At 40.7% G+C, this 22290-nt stretch overlaps 1 protein-coding gene across 5 annotated transcripts in view; it reads right to left on the bottom strand.

Moving 5' to 3' along the window:
• The window catches only part of cacnb2a (calcium channel, voltage-dependent, beta 2a), a 61345-nt gene that overhangs the window by 25554 nt on the left and 13501 nt on the right, over nt 1-22290 (bottom strand). The window contains exon 1 of one of the 5 annotated variants that reach the window (XM_071484969.1): nt 15342-15438. The exons of 3 other annotated variants lie outside the window; for them this stretch is intronic. In XM_071484969.1, coding sequence (XP_071341070.1) covers nt 15342-15359 — 18 coding nt within the window. In that variant the 5' untranslated portion in view covers nt 15360-15438. Of the gene's footprint in view, nt 1-7521; nt 7868-15341; nt 15439-22290 lie in introns of those variants that run through there. One more of the 5 variants, XM_071484967.1, reaches the window with a different exon arrangement.

Raw genomic sequence — 22290 nt, 5'->3', positions numbered from 1 at the left:
GGTCCCTAGATGATGCATCCTATTGATACTGTGACAATTTTAATGTTATGTAAAACAGTCTGAAGATCAGATGCTGAACATGGTAAACATTATAGCTGTTAAACTGCTAAACATTGTCTTGGTGAACAAGTTTGCATGTTTGTATTCACCTCGGAGCACAGACAGCCACTAATGTGGCTGCAGACTCTTATTCTTACAACATCCATGCATGGGAATTACAGGAAGGTTAAGGTTAAGCAACAAAACTGACTTGGTTAAGATTAATAAACATTTGTTGTTTGATACTTTGATAACACAAAAATCATTCTTACTGGTTAAGTATTTTTTTTTGAAAAGAAAATACTAAATAATGTCTGAGATTGGACACAATGCAGCGATACAGTCTCTTCACCCTTTGCCTTTACCTTTTGCTATCACTATTTCCTGCATTAGTGCTGAAAGTTGCCATTGGTTTTTAATTGTGTCTTGCAGAATTGCTCGATATTGATACTCCTTTCTACGGAAACTGGGAGGCAAATCCACACTGGTAACCTTGGGAGGCAGACTCATGTGAGAGGTGGCCATCTTCAGGCACTGGCCAGAGAAAGAGAGATGGAAAGGGGAATTGAAAGGGCAATGGTCCCGTGGTCTCCACGCTGTTCTTATTGATTCATTTAGACAGAGGTCCTTGCTGTAAGACCACCAGTGACCTCTACATGTAACAGTGGCACAGTGATCATTACATTAGAACATTACAAGTCAGTGTGGCTATTACCACAGTGAAATAGGAGGCTGTGAGTCAGTCGCTGCTGCCTCCTGAATCTGACAGAATCACTTATAGCGAATGAAGCAGTTACACTTGGGAATCTCTTCATGATCTGAAAGCTTCTTTTTCTATTTTCAGCCACTATAGGAGTTATTCTCTATATGTATCCTCTGTGAAAATGGAGAGATGTAGTCATGCAGAAAATAAAGGCTGTGCGTGTGAGCTATTAAGTGCTTTCACAGTCGAGGTTTGACTCATCCTTAGTTCTGACGTTTTTACCTCAATTCTTACATATATGTAGGCTTTCTGCCCTCTCCCATTGTTTCCCTGTGACTTAACCTGAACCACACTGCACTCTCACTCATGTCCATACTAATGTCCCTGATCCTCATAGTACCCCAAATGTTCTTTCACTCCCTTCTTTCCCATTTGCACTTCACCTTGCTCCATGGCTTCTCATCCAACCCCTTACTCTGCTTCTTTCATCTCCCATCTCTCAAGGGATTCCCGGTGGCTTTTTTCACTGTATGGTTTTGCTCAAGCAGGGAGGACAGTTTTGTGCATTTTCAAACAGTAACGCTTTGCAAGTGGATGGAGATTTTAGATTTTAGACTTTTCTGATCATTTTCTATCCTCACTGACAGTTGTAGTGTTGCAGACCTGCAACTTTTGCATCTGTTGTGTCTACTGTAGGTTTGTTAACAGAAAGTAGAGTACATGCCATGAAAACTACTTCTTTGTTCCACTGTTAAAATTTAAGAGGAATTCAGACACTCAAATAAAAAGGCAGACAGTAAATGTAGAGCACTGTATAGTAAGTAGAGAGTGATGTCAGACACAGCCTGTAACTCTACAGCAACATTACAATTCTTGCCTCATCCAAAGCATTATGGCTGCTTTAAGACCCAAATCTCTCACAAACCAAAGGAAACTAGAAGGGCAGACCTCCACCAAGACCGACGTCAAACAACACACCAGACTTCAGAGAAAAAAAAAAATCTAATTCATACGCAGTGATGCCCCAAAATATAACAGGTTCCTCCTTGGCTTATGCTCCATCCCTCCACCAAGTTTGGCACAAATCAGTTCAGTGCTTTTTGCATAAGCTTGCTTACAAATAAACAGACACAGGTGAAAACATAACCTCCTTGATAAAGGTAATAAAAACAATAATAGTGACAAAATAAATGATTTTTTTTTTTTCATTTTTTTGGACTATATCTCAGAAACACTGAAACTTCTATTAGACAAAAACAAGGAAGTATGCAAACAAAAAATATCGAATTGGACAAAACATTTGTTCCTACAGGGTCCCTATACAGTTACAGGACCACTCACATATCACATGATAGCATTTTAAGAAACGCCTTATGTGTCCTGACAGTAACAACACAATACTTTTTAAAAAAATCTTTTGAACCAAGTCTAGCTCAAGTCCGCACAGCTGCATGGCTGCAGAGAGATTAAATAATACATGCTGGAGAGGAAAGTTAACTATAAAGCTACTCATTTATGTGTATTGACTAATTATTTTAATAATGAAAACCTAATTTCTTTCATCCTTCATTTAACTCTGGTGCCAGCAGGCACAGCTCAAAGTGTGCATTAGGTGGTGGAGATGTTGTGCGAGTCATAAAGGAGACAAGTCCAAGTGGTCATTTTTGCGACTTGAGTCCAACTTCAGTTTTCAAAAGTTTCAAATCTACAGTGCTGGTGAATAGCAAAAAACAAAGAAATCAAAAACAGCCTTTGGTGAAAGCGTAGTTTGCAGTTCGTACATTTTGACCACCAGTAACCCCAACCTAAACTCTTAAGACACAGTGAATGTTCATCTTAAGTCAGACTACTGACAAAATAAAAAAAATTCAGATGAAATTCAGACGAGCGTCAGCAGTGGGTTTAATGAGGGAGTGTGGTCAGACTGCACAAGTATACATCTCAATCTGCATCATGATTGAAGAATGAAGATTACTGCTCGTGCCAAGTCATGTTCAGTTCTGGCTGACGTACTGTAGCTGACTGCAGCGGGCTGACAATGGGCTGAGCAAGTGTGCTAGCAGTTTCAAGCTTGGCATGATTCATTATTGGCTAGAACCAAAGCCTCTTTTCCCAGCCATCTGTCCATCACTGCCACTTCACTCAGTGCAACACAAAGTCAATTAAATCATTGGTCCACAAACAGCGTCTCCTGCATCAAACGGAGACAATGGGAGCGGACATGACAGCCAAGAGTGAGAGATGCGTGTCCGCTACAAGGGATGGTTTCTAATATTTAACGCAGAACAGAGGACTGAATACCAAGTGAGCAAGAAAGTGTGAGAGAAACAGACCGTCAGTACATCTGTGAATGAGAAAAAGAATGTGAGTCTGAGAGAAATGAGGAGAGAGATAAAAAAAAAAAAAAGGGGGTGGGGTAATGATCCCTCTGGCGTGGCAGAAGAGGGATTGGCCGCGTGGATGTCAAGGTGACACCGACAGGCCTATGAAAAAAGTGTTTACCCAGCATTTCATGTGCCAGCGCATTAGATAAGTGCATCATCCTGCCGAAGCAATGGACTCGTTGGCTGTCAATCACATGATCCAAGAGTGCACAGTGGCTAGATAGAAACTTAGAAACAAGCCACATGGCAACGTGACTGAACGCTAGATGTCTTCTGAATGTTTCTCTGTATCACATCAAACAGTAAGACGCTAACATGGATCACATTCATAATACTTAAATGAAACCAAATGAATAATAGAAAGGAAGCAAAAACAGTTATAACAATTACAAACTCAGTTTTTTATTGGTAAATTTGGAATCTTTCAAATCTTTCTTGATTAATTGTTTTGTCGAAGAAATGCCACAAAAAAAAAAGAGAAAAAAGCTCAGCACAGAGCGCCCAGTGTGTTTAAATTACTTATTTTGCTTAATCACAAACCCAAATCTCAAAGATATTCACCTTGCAAATACATGGAAAGGGAACAAAAACCGCAACATTGGTGTTTGAAAAGCTGGAATCTGGGGCTATTTGGCATTTAATTGATACAATGATCAGTTAATTAATTGTTGCTTAATTTTCTGTCAGTGCATTGATTCCCATTACTATTTTAGCACTAAATTACATGATACAGATTTAGCATGTCAAAGCTCCACCAAACCACCAATGTATAGCTAAATGACTACTCTATTATTGAACTACTGTTAACACTTCAGCACTAATGAAATGGAAAAGGAAAACAGGAAGGACACTACTGGGACTTGTAGTGGCTAGGTCAATATCATACTCTCAGCAGCCAACAGCAAGTTAATCAATTACTAAGTGATTAAACATAGGACGTGCTACTGAGAACATATTCCACATATCCAGTTCTCCAAATATAAGAAACCATTCCCATCTTGTAATGTTAGAATCTACAGCCATGGTAGCAGTAATACAATACATCTAAAATGCTAATGTTAGGCAGGTATAATGTTTACCAAGTCCTTCTCATTTAGAACGAATTTAAAACTAGATGAAAAGTTAAGGGATCGTCAAAGTGATTATGAATCTGTGGACCAAACTTCATGGCAATCCATCCAATGGTTGCTGAGACATTTCCCTCAAAAAAACAAAAAACAAACAAATGTGAATCTCACAGGGGACAATAGAAGAAAATCTAGGGGAGTAGGCTTCATCCTCCGGATACTAGGAATATACAAAATATCATGGCGATCAATACAGTAGTTGTCGAGATATTTTAGCTTCCACTAAAATGATGGACCGACCAGCTGACACTGCCGTCACGTGAGTCTAAAAATGTATACAATTCATCAAATTTGCGTCTTGGCACAAAATATTGGTGACTTCAGTCTAAAAGTAAGGATACTGTGGAAGCAGCCCTCAAAAACCCACACCGATTAAACCTTATCAGGCAGTCTTGTTTGCTCAGCTGCTCTGACTATGTGACTTACAAAGGAACATGCATTGTTTGGATGTTTGCTTCATTTCTGCTACACTGCTGCAGCACCTCACATAGCGTCGTTCAAATCCCTGCAACATTATGGCAAGACAAATGCAGGCTGACAGGATTTCTACAACTGCAAATGATGTGCTAATCCTTTCCTTACAGTAAATACTACCCGCACCAAGCAGCAGCAGTCCCTCGAGGGGCATTGCTCTCATTAACAGTGAATCCCATCACAGTGAGATCTATTTTATCTAGCTGTTCCTTCCCTCTAAGGTCCCTTTGTGGAAACACAGCACCATAATAGGATGATGGCTGATCAACGGGATATAGTAAGAAAGGCCCCAGGCTGCTCTGTGCTGCTATTTTGTGCTTGCGTCATCAATATTCTGGCAGTTTCCTGGTGTATGAAGCAGGCTGTGGATGATTGATGAGAACTGGCTAAGAGAGCAGAACGAGCTGCTAACCATCTTCACTGGAGCAAAACACACTATCCTACAAATGGGCCTGTGCCTGAGTAAAACGATTTCAGCCTCATTTATTTTAGTTCATACATTGATAAATTATTTGTTTTGGAACATTTTCTGGCAAAATTTGTGATTTATAAAAAAAAAAAAAACTGAGCTTGTTGCCAAAGAGGCATGGGGACTTCCCAGTTTTCAGTGATAAATAAAACAAAACATCTCTCTCTAAATATGTCTTGTTACTTCTAAGTATATTCTAAATATATTTGGCGGAAGAAAGCCCACAAAAGGTCAATTAAAGTTCAAGTGATGTGGAACTAGGTGCTTAGATTTTCTTCATCGTGTCCAAAAAGGCATCAGGGGAACTGGAACATACTACTATATTACTATGATTGTATTACTATTATATGACTTTATCTTTTATGCTTGTCTGAGGGGTAGCAATGTACATACTGTTGCTTTCCTGTGAAAACCATGTATGTCCAAAACATCAACTTTTCATGAGTTAAGAAAATCAGCCCTATTTTTGTGCGTTGTGACGATGCAATTTTTGGACATACAAATGTCTTTTTAAACAGTTTATTAAGAATATGAAGCATGATAGTTTTCTCAACTCATTAAGAAACATTAAAAAATTCAATATCAACAAATTTGGTGATACATGGTTTTCACTGGATAGCAGCAAGTCACTAGTTTTTGTTAGATTCTTGTTTAAAATGCAAGTAGCCCTAATCCTACGTTAATTATTATGTGTCACCTTTATTGTAGCAGTGATGTGCTTGATTCAGCTGATAATCCTGTATATACTTAGTACTTGTCTCCCAGCTGAAATGTCTGGCCTGTGTTTTGTCATGTGAACCTCCAAACACCACTTCGTAATCAGCGGTGTTAACTCAACTGTTCACAGTACTCAGTGACAGACGCTTGAGTCAAACACAAACGAAAATGATACACTAAGTGTTGCTTGACAAGCCGAGCTGAGCAAAGTGAACACCACTGCGAGAGTTCAGCGAGGTTCAGTCACATGAACACTCACGAACAACAGTTCATGAACAGACTCTTTGAATAATCAAACAAGTGCTTCTGTACGTGAGAGAGAGGAAATGAAGAGCGACCAGCTATAGATTGAGTGAGAAGCAGCTCGGCAGGTCGTTTCTCATCAGCTGCAAAGATACACAACAGCATCTGCTGAACATCACACTATACCACTGAAGAAATGCTTAAATGGCTTTGATTGATCTGGTCTTAGTCATTCATACAGTTTGTTATTTCAGACTAGTCTCAGGTTAACCCGTTTACATACAGTTTCCCCTTTTTGTTTGCCCTCCAGTGGCTTTTAAGTTGTATCTTATTCCACTCTGACAGTATCATGTAGCATATATTCTGTATCATCTTGTTCCAATTCTTCATTCAAGTTGTATGATGTTTACACAGCGTGGAATTTGAAACCCATGGTGATTTTAATGGCTGCACTACAAGACCCTGATGCACAGTGTCTTGTGCATTATTTTATGCACATTTTTTCAAATTTTCCCCAAATACCATTGGTATTTTTGAAAACCTTGGCAAGTGTTTTAAATGAGGTCCTGTGGGTTTGAACCATGTTTGTTTGAGTGTGTGTGGATAACTCTTATCAAACTTGCTTTTAGAGGCTGATTAATACAAGGGTGTGGTTGATGACAATCACTGATTACTGTCACTGGGAAATGTTTAGACTAGGTTTTCACGACTATATCATTCACACACAAAACAAAAACAAGCACACAAGCAGAACAAGAGATATTTGAAATACTAACTGGAAACAACAAAAAAATGTATAAAAGTTTTGCAAAGAGGAAGTCAAAACTTGGACAGTTCCAGAAAAAATGGAGATCTTCTGTTTGTCTTATGTGGCAAAGACAAAGACAAAACTTTAGCTTTTGCTCTAGGAATAAGCCAAGTTTTGTGCTCTCTAGTAGTCTGCATGAAAACTAAACTTATCCTGGCTGTTTACTTTCTTTCTCTCTCTCTGCTTGTTAACCAGTGTCTCAGCTCCACACTTTAAGCTTGTAGTGGTCGTGCAGCGGTGCTCGCAAAGTCAGACTAGACTCTCAAATGAGCCTTTTCATCTAGAAAAGAGCACACTGCAAGAGAGTTACCGTGTGCATTTTGAGAAAGACTCTCACCTACTAACTTTCCGGAAAAGTGACAAGGGAGAAAATAGGAAGTGTATGTTTACGCCCCTTTAAATCCTGCACTAATAACCTCCATTCTGCTGCAGTCCGAGCCCTTCCTCTTTGTTCAGAGGACAGACAGGACAAGAGTGAGAAGTACTGCCGAGTTAGGCTCAGAAAAGTTCAAGGGCATATAGTTGGAGTTGCCGAAAGTATGTTTATACAAACTTACCAGATCTGACTCCTCACTGCCGGAGTGATACATTTCTGCCCTACCGACTCTGTGCTTTTCAGCCCGGCTGGGAGAAAAGTCTCCTCAGCTGCTGCCCATCTCCTCTCGGAGCACAGGAACTCCTGCCAGCCTGAGTGCTTCACTCCTACAAATCCCCTCGTCCCGGCTCAAGAGGGGAACGGCTTTGACCAAGCAGAGAAAGTTAGAGCTGGAGGAGAGAAGTTAGCTCCTCTCAGCCCTTCTTTGGCCTACTTCAGTCCCTGAGAGGCAGAGAAAAGACGAGCGTCTTTCCCACGCTGGGAGAACACTCCTTTAGAGCGCCGCGACCGTCCTCCAGCCCCAAAAACAAGCCCCCCTGCCCCTCTCCCCTCCCACACACACACACACACACACACATATGTACACTCTCTCAGTTTCACACACACACACACACACACACACACACACACACACACACACACACACACACACACACATCCAGTTAGGAAGTAAGATCTCTGGCCAACAGGGCTGGCCTGAAAATTCCAGAAAGCACCAAAAGCAGCTGCTGAAGCTTTTTATGTCTGTGTGCGAGTGTGTGATCTGGGGGGGGTTTACATGTGTTCCACTTTGCCTTAAACTCACTCTATAGTCTCAGCACATGTTGCCGAGACCGAAAAGTCAGGAAGTAATTATCTTCACTGCATCAACGAAATGCCATATTTGCTTTCATCATCAACAGGACGAAAGCCATTGAAACTTTCCGTTTGGTCATTTGATGGCACATAATCATGCTTGTATTTAACTTTACGTCCAAGAATATAGACAAATATACGTTTCTCAGTAGAACAAGAGCACCCAACACACTACGAACTCTCACAGCTATATAAGATTTAAGTCATATAAAGTCGGTTAAGTAATCAAGTGACAGTTTTCTATTGAGCTCCAGTGTATTGCAGCTGGTGGTTACTGTAAAGCAGCACATTCACTTCAAAGAACTCACTGCACATCCATCTCTTTATGATCTGACATCAGAAACACTGAAGCTGTGATGTGTGCTGCTATGACGCCAGAGCTCGTGCCGGATGGGATGTTAAATATTCAAGTCAAGCCGTAAAATATGAGTCAGAAGGTGAGTTCGGAAACCGCCACAGCTGAGTCATGAGTTCACAAAAATGACACCATAACTAATATAAATTTTCCTGTAATAAATCAGGAGCAACAATAGAGGAATGCAGCTATGTCACAAAAGAAAACACACCAACTGAACAGCTCAGACGAGAAATGAGTAAACAGCTGTGTGTTGTTTTTTCCAGCCTCATACAAGAGATCATACAACTATCAAACTACAAGCTCAGTATTTGACATCCCAGTAAAGCCCAGATTTGTATTTTCAGTGGGGAGAAAATGTTTTCTTGGCAGCCCAGCCTAAATCATAGATTATATTGTTTTATATCAGGGTTTACCCCTTTCTGAGGATTATCATCCAGGGCATGTGCTTGACACGTGACAAACTGTGGGATAGTTATCCTAATCTCACCAGGACAATAGCTACCAGTCCTGATGCATCAGTTTAGAGCAAAAAAAAAGATAACAAAATCATTTTGAAAATTCTGCTGTTTAAAAACATAACTATCTATATTGTGTCTTTTTAAATTAAATGTGCCATACAAAGTAGATTGTGTCATTTTCACTGTGTAACAACATAAATAAACTTTAAGAGTTAGTTGAGAAGATTAATGTCCGTACACTGAAAATTAAGTAACTGTGAACAACAGGTTACCTTAGCTTAGCATAAACACCTAGCCTGGTTTTACCCAAAAGAAACAAAATCCACCTACCAGTAACCTCTGAACATGCTTCATTTCTTTGTTTAGTCCATGAAAAACTGAAGTGTAAAAATGACATTTTGTGGTTTTTCTGGTAAGCAGATTTTGTTTCATTTGTTTCCCTGCTGTTTCCAGTCTTTATTCTAAGCTAAGCTCACTGGCTGCTGGCTATCTGCGGGACAGACATAAGCATTGTTGTTGATCTTCTTATCTAACTCTTGGCAAAACAGAAAATAAGTGTTTGAATTTGTTATTTATTAATCTGCTGATAATTTTCTTCAGCAATTCATCATTTGGTCGATAAATGTCAAAAATAGTAAAAAGGTTTTCCAAAGCCCAAGCTGACATAGTCACATGTCTTGTTTTGTGCAATTGTCAGTAACAAAACACAGTCATTCAATTTAGTATCACAGAAGAAAAAAACAAACAAAACACCCCAAACAAGTATTTACATTTAAGGATGTGGAACAAGTGAATTTTTGACTTTTTTGTAGTCTAAAGTATGTTTGTAGTCCAATCCTGGCCCAGCAGTGGCAACATGAGGTCAAGGTAAACAAAGGTGAAAAAACAGACTAATTAAACTCAGCCCTGGAGGCAAAAACCTCCACATGCTGAGCGTGATGACAGTTGACCGGGAAGTGCGATCTGGTGTCTCTGAATTCTCACTAAAAATGACTTCTGTGTGTGAAGTCTGCATCATACATCATAAAAGAGATTACGATAATGATCAAGAAACATTTTGTAAAAGCAAAGAGAACGGTGATCTTTAAGTTGCCACTCAATTAAAATAACGCGTAAAAATCACTGCATGTTTATTGATCCTATGTAGCTCCAGTTATCCCTGCCAGGATTTTTATGCTGAGGTCATCCATAGTAAAGTTTATGTGTTTAATGTGTGCAATGGATTTCAGCTAAAAGCTTCTACAAGAATACTCTGTACACAATATGTTAAATCAACAAAAGCAGATAAAGCTCTAGCCCAGATTAGCTGCTTTATTTTTTGTAATTACTATAATGTAATGATATAATAGCGTCCTTCACTGCCGACAGCAATTATCAGCTCTCTCTGAATGGCCTCTCAGAATGGGATTTGACAGATCAATGTCTCCTGGTTCTGCCAGCGCTGGGAAATGAGTGCCGGCATTGCCTTTGGCTTATTGATCAGTATACATGCACACAATGACGTCAGCAGGCATTCACACTGACAGGCACACAAAAGCCAACAAGGATAGCTTACAAAACCAGCATACAGTAATTGGACCACAAGGGGGAATCAATACAGCATCCCAATGTGTTTCACATTGAAAAAAAAACAAAAAAAAAACGCATGACATTGCCAGCAGTTGTTTCCTCTATGTACGTAGATTCAAAAGCCCTGCAATAAATCCTACCTTCATGAAGGTTATACCAGAAACCTAGAAACCTCTCAGTATAAAACAATATAATTCAGCAGCACCACAAACTGCAGCCTCCAAAATGACAATGAAACTGAATAAGTCAACACGATGTAGGGGTCACACCTGTGCAGTTTCAGTTGCGGGACACTCTCCTGAGCCACCAGGTTGTTCTCTAACTCCATGTCAGGAGAGGACACAGGTGTCGGACAGTTTCATGCAAACGTGACTACACAGTGGTCACCACTCACATGAAAGTAAACAGCCCAAAACAAAACCTCTCCACTCTGCCAAACACACTTTCCAGTGATAAAGCACTCGGGATCATGAGTTAATCTGCCTTACATCAATACAACAATCATAACGCTGAAGACATCATAACAGAGGACAAACCAACGACAAATACTGATGATAATTGATTGATTCTGACCTGAAGCATCTCGCCAATGACAGAAACAACATCCAGCCACATCACCCGTGTTTTGTTTTCCGTCAAATGTGCTATTGTAACAGGCCATGATTCATACAAATGACGTTATAGACATTTAGTAAAGCTAAAAAGATTACTAATGGGCTAAAATACACCACAATTAGATCATTGAGGATCTGTCAGAAAGGCTCCTCTAAAGGGGGTTTCGCTTTGCCAAGAATGCTATTACACAAATGAAACTCTCCAAGACGACTTCAGGCATGGGTGGATAAATCTTTCAGTTTCCCTACAAGAACCCCCCACCCCAGTAGTCCACCATGAAATATATGCTTATTTTGTTACCCTACTTCTACAAAAACTACAAAAAAGCAACATAAAGTTCTGTTTATCATGTGTTACTTTGTATTAAGATGATCCTGTAAATGACTCGTTACAACCTTTTTTAAGACAAAAGATTATTTACCCTAACACTTTAAATTACTCTGGATGTTTGTCGACTGGTCAACTGTTGGAAAATACGTTCATTAGCTTTCTTGTCGAAACAAACAATCAGAAGATAGATACCACTCCCATGTCTCTATGATAAATATGTTTTACAGCTTTATATTTCTACAAATAAGGCACTGGTAACAAAAAAAAGACAAATGATACCAAGCTCTGCTGAAATGTAGTAAATGTGAAGACTGAATCTAAAGCATGACTGTACTGATGCTGATGCATAATATCCAGATCAGACTGGAGAATCCACGCTGGGCCTGATGTGACTGTGATTCACATCTAATGAAACCCCCCAGGGCCGGCAGCCAGCGTCTGACTGAGGTTACCTAGCTACAACACATGCCAGGCCACTTGAGCCCTGGGACCATCTCTAATTACAGCCAACGAGAGAAAGGGAGGGAGGGAAAACGAGGGAGAGACTGAGGAGAAATAAGAAAAAGAGATGGAGGGATGGATAGAGGATGAGAGAAAGAGAGGGATAGAAGCCGCAGCTGCTCTGCTTCCTGCTGCCTCTCTGAGTGACTCGAGAGTTCGACTGCTGTTTCCCCCACTCCACCAAAGGGCATCCCGCTAGCATGTGTACCAAACCTGAGAATAGCACTAAACCTGCGCACACATCATCTAAATGAGGCTAAAACTGAGGAGTTCAATCTGAAGCATAAAGCCTTAGGCTATTAATGTGGTATCAGAACAATTGAGGTTAAAAGTCAACTAAAGCTTACCCTTCCAAAGATGTGTTTAGTCCGTGGAGACAAAGAAAGCTTGTCAAGCATGCCCAAGGGAATGAAAATCATGAGCTCGGAGTTGCTGGACAGCGAGTGCATGCGAAGACTTGATGAATTCTGAAGCGCTGACATGTACAACAGTGCACAACGTTTGGCGGCTGCAGTGCAGTGTGTGGTGCTAACTCAGTCACTTCACGCTCGCTGAACACATCAACACATCGGCTGTCCCACATGGAGTCATAGGAAAAACTCTTCAGCTGGCAAATTGGAACTGTTGTGACCAATGCAGTCTTGCACAGGTCAGGCAAAAACACAGGCAGAGGGCGATACACTCATGCTGTGCATGCAAACACAAGTGCAGAATACGGTAACTCCTGCAGGCCTGTGGCGATACGAACAAATGATGGACAAGGGGTGGGTCAAGAGACGCAGACACAAACCGTCATGTCATCCCTCGAAAAAATTTTAATTAGTTAAAGGTAATTGATATCTGACAATTTAGTGATTGGGGCTCATTTTTGGTCCATTTGTACATAATGGAAACAAACTGAAAACCCTATATTCACTCTCCTTTTTGCTCCCTCTGTCTCTTCACTAAATTCGGAGAAATATCAAATCCTTAACAGCTAAACACTCAAATATGTTCACGAGCTAGTGACTAACTTTGTCCATCTGCTGTTTGGAGCGCACAGTCAGTTTTTAGAGAAATTACACTGAGAAGAGTGCTGAGACTGAACTGTAAGACTGAAGTCAAGTTGCAGACGTAAAGCCACAACGATGAGCTGAAAAGAGCTGCAGAGTCTTATGATATCTGTGGATATATCAGATGGTTATCTGTGGGTTTCTCACTGCATTATTCATATAGATTTGTCTATTACATCAGCCTTAACCATGGCTACCACATGCCAAACAAAAACTAACATTTACCCTAAAATTTTATCTGATGGGAACCAGGTCCTGTCGCCTGAGAGCCCTGCAGTTTGGCAGGGTGATTATGTTAAAGACTATCGTTGGTATGCATCTGTTTTCACCAAAATACACCCAGAATGATCAGTCTAAAGCAATTTCCACCTGGATTTTATATCCAACCACAAGCTGCTTTGTTTCTTGCTTCCTCCTACACTGATCACCACATTTTACAGTAAAGGAGGTCCTCTTACAAAGTTGACAGCTCAGAAAATATTTTAAATATTTTCCAATAAAAGGAGAAATAAGATAAAAATGGAAAGGAAGCTTAAATGAGCTGCTGATTATGCACCAGAGTCCCATTAAACAGTTTTAGCCCAAATTTCCTTAAAACTTATTTCTGTAATGAATTACAGAAACAGACACTTCATACTGAAACCTCCCTTTTTAGAAGCTTGCATTTGAACACATCATAATGCATTCAAACACACATAACAAACAGCATAGACTCTCTATTTGTACACGTTTGGGCTACATCGTTGATGGGCTTCTAATATGAACACAGTCAAAGTGTTTGAGCAGTTTATGTGAGAGACAATAATCCGCTGTGTCGTCACATGCTCATCTGTATACTGTACTCTAGCTCTACAGGAGGGAGGGAACGATCCACGCTGCACACACAAACACCCACGGGGGCAATTGCTCGCGTCCACTTGATCCCCCGACTCACTTTGTAATGATTGCTTCTCTTAGTAAGGAGATTTAAATCTGCTTCAGCCTTTCAACCAATCCAGGATTTAGAGTAGAAGAAATGACTGACATGAAACGTGATGAGAAGCTGTTAAAAGCTGTTCTTTATACCTTGGAAGATGTTGTGGTACTAAGGCAAAATGGACAGAGACTGTACTCAGCTGAAGCGGTCGCAAACCAAGAGGTCACAAGATAAAGGTCCCATGATGATTAACAGGAGAAGGAAGTTTTTTTCATGAATTAGTAAATAATCTGAGTTTTTGACTGGTAGTAGCACTATGGAGCTGGTGGCAACACACTAATAGACATAGTAATGCACCAGCAAAGACAGTAAAGAAGACAACTACTAGGTAACAAACATGGATGGAAAATACATCAACTAACGATTATTTTCATTATCAAATAATCTGTCGAGCATTTTCTCAGTGTATCGTGACATCTTCACCTGTCTTGTTTGTCTGACCAACAGACCAAAATGTAAAGATATTCACTTTACAATGATATAAAACAGAGAAAAGCAGAAAATCCTCACATCTTTATGGCATTTTCTCTTCCAAAAATATTTAAAATGATTAATCGGTTATCAAAACAGTTGCAAATAAATGTTCTTTTGATTGCGTAACTGATTAATTGGCTTTGTCAGCCTTCATAACACTGAATGTAAACCTAAAAGATTATTTCACATGGGACCTTTAATGCTCCTAAAATAACAAAGGAAAATCACTTTTGTTGAGGTAGTCACCAGAAGACATTATCAAAGGCATCAGAAGTCAAAAAGAAACATTGCCCTACATTGCGTAAAATGACTGAGATTAAATCACTCTGCTCCGAATGATCTAAAAACGGTTTTCAAAGACAGGATTTAGCTGCATGAGCAGACTCTTTCAGTAGACCTGTTACAGTTATACACACATGGAAAGAGAAAGATGACCCTGCAGATTGCCTTTCACCAACAGAAGAGCCTTGTGAGCATCAACGCCTTTCCACAGGACTAAAATGCAGATACAGCCCTGCAACAATCCATGATTAAAACTAAGCTCTACTTATACAACGTGCAATTCAGATGGTACAGGCCCGTGTAAGCAGACCTCACAGACAGGATATACAATAGGTTGTGACACTCACAACAAAACCGCACACAGCGAGCGATCCACAGCCACAGAAAAAGCAGTCAACTCCAACAGGACGGCAACAGCTTTCAAAAAACAAGCCATCGCTACAACTAATAGTACAAGGAGAGAGATGTAAGCTGCTGATTTACACAGAAACAAGCACAGGTTGTGTGTATTTTTTTTTTTTTTTTGTTTACCTTTGGCTTCTTAGACATGCTCGTTCTCCCACAATGCCCAGGACACCTGTGTCGCCTCTCCGTTCCACAGCGACTGTAATGAATTATGCAAATCCCCTGGTTTTTGTTCAGAGTACCATGACCCAGGGGTGCAAGCAGCTGACGCCTGGCATGAAAAAAGCCAACCTCTTTGCTCAGTTAAAAAAAAAAAAAAAAGGATAACTCTGACTGCTGCTCTGCCTGGCAAGTTGCTCTCAAATACGACCGGTGTCACAGCCGAGGTGATATCAAGAGGAGAAGGAATTAGATGTGGTCATCCTCAAGAGCTATTCCAACAGCAAGTGTCATGCCTCATGTGGAGAGAAGCCGGCTGTGGAGTCTCTCTCAGGCAGATCACACACACCGACATGGGCACAAGCAGAGAGATACACGAATAGTCGAGTGTTTAAGCTGTGCGGTGTCATGGTTAGCTCTGAAGTGTTTTTCTTCAGCTGGTCAGGCATTAAGCTTTAATTTGATAGTGTGACATCTGTTGCGTGGTCAAACAACTACATGACGCTATGCGAGGCAGACTACAACACACAAACGCAAGTGAAAACTCCAGACACAATCAACAAATACTTGCTCTGGTGATAGCAGAAAGCTTCAGCGTTACTGAAGAGCGGATATGATGCTGAGCTGCTGGGCTGCAGTGGCAGAGCTGACCACTGTAGTAAAACATGTGACCTCCTGCAGCTGTACATCCATAGCCAGACAGACAGTCAGACGGTAACAGCACCATCTGGAGTCCTAATCCGCCTGCCACTGCCCACCCCCGTGATTATGAATGTGACCCTCAAAGTCATTAGGCTTATTGGATAGATGAGTAGATACCTGGGATCATTGCATTGCAGAGGCACTGCAACTGCATCAGAAAAGTCCACAGTTTCTGCAGAACAAATCAGCAGCATATTGAACTAATGTGAGCACAGTAAGCTGCTTGTTGATTAAAAGGGAGGTGTGCATGGACTGAAACAAAAAATGGTGAAGCCAGTGTTTATCTTGTGTGTATCTCTGATTTTTGCTGAACTAGTGGCATGGCCTTAGTGTTCTCATGGATCTTATGGTCCTGACATGACTTCTTAAGGTTTTGATGACCCCCTGACCTTTCCTCTTGCACCACCACAAGCTAAAATATGCACCTGTAATAATAAACGGCTAAAACCCTTTCCATTTGGGAAACTTTGTGTGCTTTTCTCTACTCTCACTCTGGGGTCAATTTTGCACACAGTGTTTCTCATCATACCACAGGCCCTTAAATTGACTAAACATGCTCCTAATGGACTAAAATATTTGTATTTTTATTTTAATGAACTTGTTCTCTTCAGGCAAAACCTTGCACATTGTGGGACCAAATCTAGTAAAGCTGAATTAGCAAAATAATCTGTGTGTTGTTGATTGAGGGCCCTGAGAAAGAACCAGTGCAGGCAAAGGCTAAGTGATTAAACACTTTGTGTAGCCTCAGGCGGCTTCACATTTTCTCACAAAAGTTTACCGACTGGCTAGTTATATTTTTGTGTGAGTGGAAACAATTAATCCGTATCCATCCTACCATTTTCATACCACAATGAATCAGTTTAAACAGTCTTCTTATAAGAGTACAATAGGGCTGAACAATTAATCAAAATGTTATGGAAATCACAATATGGTACAGTACCCAAATCGCAGGAAGTGGGATTTCTTTGATAAAGGCAAAATGTAAATAAATAAGCATTGTTTTGGTAAAGAGATGCCCTGGCCTAGAGATCATACTCTCTACAAATCACATCATCGCCATTTTTATATTTTGAAAATTAAGCAATTCCAACAGAAATCGTGACTCATATCAAAAATAATTGCAATACAGTTTTTTTTGCATATTGTTCAGCCCTTGTGTCCAATCTAATGTAACAGCCAGTTAAAACCTGGTCTATTCAGCATTAATTTCCCTGTTTTAGATGCTTTGGTTAACTAGTTGTTACAACATATTTTTTTAATTTTTACATTAATCACATGTTTTCTAAATATCTATACAGTTGATATGTAGATTATTATCAATATCAGATGTGTATAATAGTATGTACCCCAAATCCTCAGTGGGTGTCCACTTTCATTAATGCAAATCCTAAGTATTTCTTCTTTTGTTTAGGTCTCATTTTTAATGTATTGATTTCTTTTTTTTGTTCCAATTATTTAAGAAAACTAAATGAAGTATAATTCACATAATAAGAAGAATATGAATATGAAGATTCTAGTCTGCTTCATTAAACACGACTGAGAAGCGACACTGTGCCATTCAGCACTGAGGTACTTTAAGGTACTCAACTTTGCATCTCTGTCTGCACAGCAATGATCAGGTTCATTGTGAGGACAGAGAGCTGGGCTGCAGATAGCAGCAGTATGACATATGTGCCATATGGGTGGGTTGAGGGAAAAGTGGAGCAGCGTTTCCCTCCGGAGGAAAGCACATAAGTACATCTCTATTTATGCACACGTGCACCCGTGCAACACACTGGACAAAAACGCACCGTTATCAGTGTCAAACATGAATTCGTGTTGAGGAGAGCATCACATATGGTAGATATGGAGGAGAGTTTAGCCTCAGGTTCATCACACCATGACTGTGCCACTTGCACTCGACATACAGTAACTCCACCAAGAGATTTCATAAATTACATAACAAGGAGGCTGAGCTGAGTGGCTGGAGGTCATGCGACTCCAGAATCAGCAAGAGAAAATGTTTTTAACTCCACAGAAAGACAGAGAGTGGATTCAGTAGTAAACCACAACTCCATCACATCCTCGCCTCTCCTCCCTGCCCCACCCCCCTTTTCCCCAAGTAGCTGATTTCATCCTCGCAAAGCCACTCTCACTCTAATCCCCCTGATCCGTCTGCACTGGCAAAGAATCAGATATCAAACACACATGTTAAAAAAAAAAAATGGGACAACATGATAGAAAATACTGTTTACCTACTCTTATTATTTTTACTATTATAACAGCTATGCATTTTCTTAAGAGATTCAGCACTGAGTCTCCATCCTATATAGTTTCATTTTATCCCACCACTCATGTTCTTGTAACAGAGGCAGAGTTGGCAGACTGATAACCAGATTTCATAAAGTAGGCATGTAGTAGCTTGTAGTTATATAATACCTAAATCTCTAAGCCTCTCTTTGGACTAACCACTGGCCACAGGAGCATCAAAAACCAATGAAAATATACTGTAATAGTCTCTACATAATCTGTTAAACCAGAAAGTCTTATCAATAGTGATTTCAAAATGTTACATGGCATCACTAGTGTTCAGTTGTTCTGAAGAGAACAGAAAGTAAAGACCACATATTCAGCAGTAAGTAGAACCCACACTTCACCAACACACCTCACTTACCCATGAGACATTTTTATTCTTGGTTTGTTTGATCATGGCAACGAGAGCAGGCCGGCAACGTGGCGAGAGGAGCCCCCTCCTCAGCAGATTTCAGCCCCACAGCCTGTTGCGCGGGCAGGTCTGAGTGGGATCAGGGGTGACGGCTGGGGGCACGCCACGCTCAGCCATAGGTCATCATCTGCCCTGCAAACCTGCAAGCCCAAATTGCCGGCTCTGACTGAATCCAGCATCTGTCAGGAGCTTCAGATCAACACTCCACAAAGAGGAGGAACGATGACAGGGCGTCAGGCTCCTTCACGTTGCAAAAAGTCAAGATCACATAAGAGTTATCCAGCGAACTCTGAGGCTCTTCTTCCTGACAGCACAAAAGTGACCTGATGGACTGATTATGTATTCACGCTCAGTATGAATATGAAAGATCCCAGCAGGTTTAACCCCGCCCTGCTGAGCCGCAGCGCGTGCCCAATCGCGGAGCAGATCTTTGTGGCCAGCTCCTGAGGGTGAGCTTATAGAAGCATCAGGATGAATATGCTGAGTCTCTGGAGGAGAGGACAGGGCTCTGCACTGACTGGTGGGTCACTGATAACTCCAGAAACAAAACAGGAAAAAACAAATCCCAGAGCAGCAGAGGAAAACTGTACTTTACCTTGTCTTCACCTATACTGTAGGTGCCTTCTCCATTCATTACCCTCCCCTCTTTCCCGTTTTATCTCACTTCCTCTCCACCTACTCCCTCCATCTCTCTCTGGGGTACATCTTCTCGCCCGGCTGGGTAGCTGTTGTCATGGCACCTGTTTGCTAAGAGACGAGTACCGTGCGTGACAGACAGTAAGGAGATGCTCAGTGAAAATGGGACTCTCCCTCTCTCGTTCTTTCATCTTTTGCCAGTCAGCGGTGGCATTGCTCTCTGACCCAGAATTAAATCCACTCTCTCTGGTAACAATTTATCCTCTAAATGTTGTGCTGACCTGCTCCCCTCCCATTCAACTTCTGCAGCCTAACTCACTTTTGTCTTATCTTCTGTTCTCCACACCAACAACTTCTCTCCCTCAGCTCCACACTCCTTGGTGTCTGTTTGCACAAGTCGATCTGGATTACTCTGAAAAGATCAGTGAAGAGTTTTAAAAGCTATCCTGATGATGATGATTTGAGTGGCTGCACTTAAGTGGTATTGAGCCACAGAACAGTTACAGATCTCTTGATCAGTATGAGAAAAGACTTCAGACTGTATATGAACAACCAGTGCTGCTAACTTAACTAAAAAAAGGGGATGTTTTGTTTGATCTGATTTAGATAAAACTGTACTCAAAACTCTTTAAACAACTTTTCTTAAATTCAATATTCTGGATCTCATATGCAGTTTGATCTTATATTAACTTAGTTTTTTAGCATTAAACTGTTTTGAAAAGTGCTACATAAAGATATTATTACTTCAAATGGCCCCCATTGGGCTAATATTTACAGCTGCTGATCAATTCCTAACACGTAAATATTCAAATAACTTAATTAGGGGTACAACTAATTATTTTTTTTTCATTATCAATTAATCTGATAATTCTTTCTATTGTTGCAGTTTTTTTTTTCTTTTAAACGTGTGCGTGTGTGCATGTGTGCATGTGAGTACCAGTCCATATCAATCACTGACACCAACAGCTGAAACCCAATGTAGGGGTCTAGGAGATGAGGTTTTAAAACAAGACTTTATACAGCTCCTGATCCATTTTTAACGTCTGTTGCTCTAATTAATTGTCTCTCGTATCCATATGGGCCGGCAGCCCCCCTCTGGTGCGCAAGGTTGTCTGCATCTCTCTGCTGTTAATTGGCCTCAAAGAACATCTGCTCCTGCTTTAAGTGATGCTCGGTTTGGCCTGGGTGCCCTGGATGTCTGATGTCTGAGCACACTGCTCCTTCATCTCACTAATGATAGCATGATTGTCCATTTCTCTGCAGACTTTATACCTACTGTAGGTTGCTAGTGGAATGAAGTGATACCAAGTGCAGTCAGCACAAGGTATATTAGAGACACAGCAGGAAATAAAGATGAGGAGGAGGATAAGTGAAAGTATGTATGAAGAGTTATGGCTCAAAGTGAGACTTAAAGTAAAACTCATGTCTCACATCAGTAAATGAATACCAAAGATCCACCAACAGCAGAAGACACTGCAGACATATTTCTTTCTAAAGCCATGTGTTGTAATATAACGTAACAATGCCAATACAGTAAAGGGAATTACTGAATAATTTGTACCAGCAATGCCAAGCCTCACAAAAATGAGTGACGGCCCTTTCACAGCTGCTTTCCACTGATAGCAGGGAAGCAGCCGCTGATGTTCTGGAGGAGAGAGACACAGGCTGAAATTTACGTTCATCAAAGGGAGCAAATTGTTTCATATGGATCCTCAACAGCAGGTTGTAAAACCGCATACTCCAAAATATTTCACATTATATATTTACTGACAGTGTAGCTGCATAGTTACACACGTATTTTATAACAGCGAATCTTTACCTCAGGTTTTGGAAAGTCTTCAGGGAACATTTAGGTGATATACAGCTCTGATTTCAAAGACTACAGGATTACACATTATGGGCTGATAAAACCAATTCAATAAGGCTTTTTCTGCCTCTACTACATTTTTTCTGTCTTTGCATTTTCCCTTTATTGGACAGCTGACACAAACACAAGATAAGTGGGAAAAAAAGAGATGCCAATCCATAGTGATATACAAATTTACTGTTGTGTGACATTAAATAATGAAATACCCTCATCCATCACCTTCCCTGTAATAATGCATATTTTGTATGGAGTGAGCTGCATTTTTCTCCCCCATGACTTCACCATCTCCAGACCAGTGAGAGTTTTAAAACTCAGTCTGCTGCAGCCCAGTTGTAACTGAACCAGGGTCAGTGCACACAGTGTCGCTGACATCAGTGTTTCCAGGCTGGAGCGGAGCTATAGTCTACATATCCCTCCACAGATATATATCACACTTTCCAGTCCCACAGTGAGGTGATAGATTATGTAAAAGCAGTAAAAATCTAACTAAATCTGAGACATTCCTAAGGGCCTCTGTGGGCAATTAGCTGCTCAGTTTCCGGACATTTTCATATTCTCTGGAAACGTGAAAGAACGCATGACTGCTGCCAAGGAAACCCTGCTCCAGTCTGCTGTGCTGGCCCGACACCCCTCCCTGGGCGTGCATCCCAAGGCCTGGAAAACTGGGAATTCCAGGTCACACTTTTGTCATGGGAGATGAGCTCACCACTAGCACACAAAGCTCAGTATTATCTAGGAAAATTACAGCCTTTTGTGTAATAGTTTGTGTAATTTGCCATCTCTCATTCCTTATGTGGTCACTTCAGCATCATGCGAAATATCATGACATCTCCTGAATGGCTTGGTACAAAATTTCGTGTGCCTATAGATATTCATGGTCTCAAAAGGATGAATCCTAGTACTTTTAGTGATCTCTTAATTTTTTCCTTTAGCGCCACCATGAGGTTAACATGTGTGGTTGAGACATAAATGTCTTCATAACTGTTGATGAATTGCCATGACATTCA

Source organism: Trachinotus anak, unplaced genomic scaffold, assembly GCF_046630095.1.
Source record: "Trachinotus anak isolate AG129_WGS33_773 ecotype Australia unplaced genomic scaffold, CSIRO_AGI_Tana_v1 ptg000009l, whole genome shotgun sequence".
Lineage (NCBI taxonomy): Eukaryota > Metazoa > Chordata > Actinopteri > Carangiformes > Carangidae > Trachinotus > Trachinotus anak.
The sequence above is the reverse complement of the archived record's forward strand: the minus strand, read 5'-3'. Positions and strand labels throughout refer to the sequence as shown.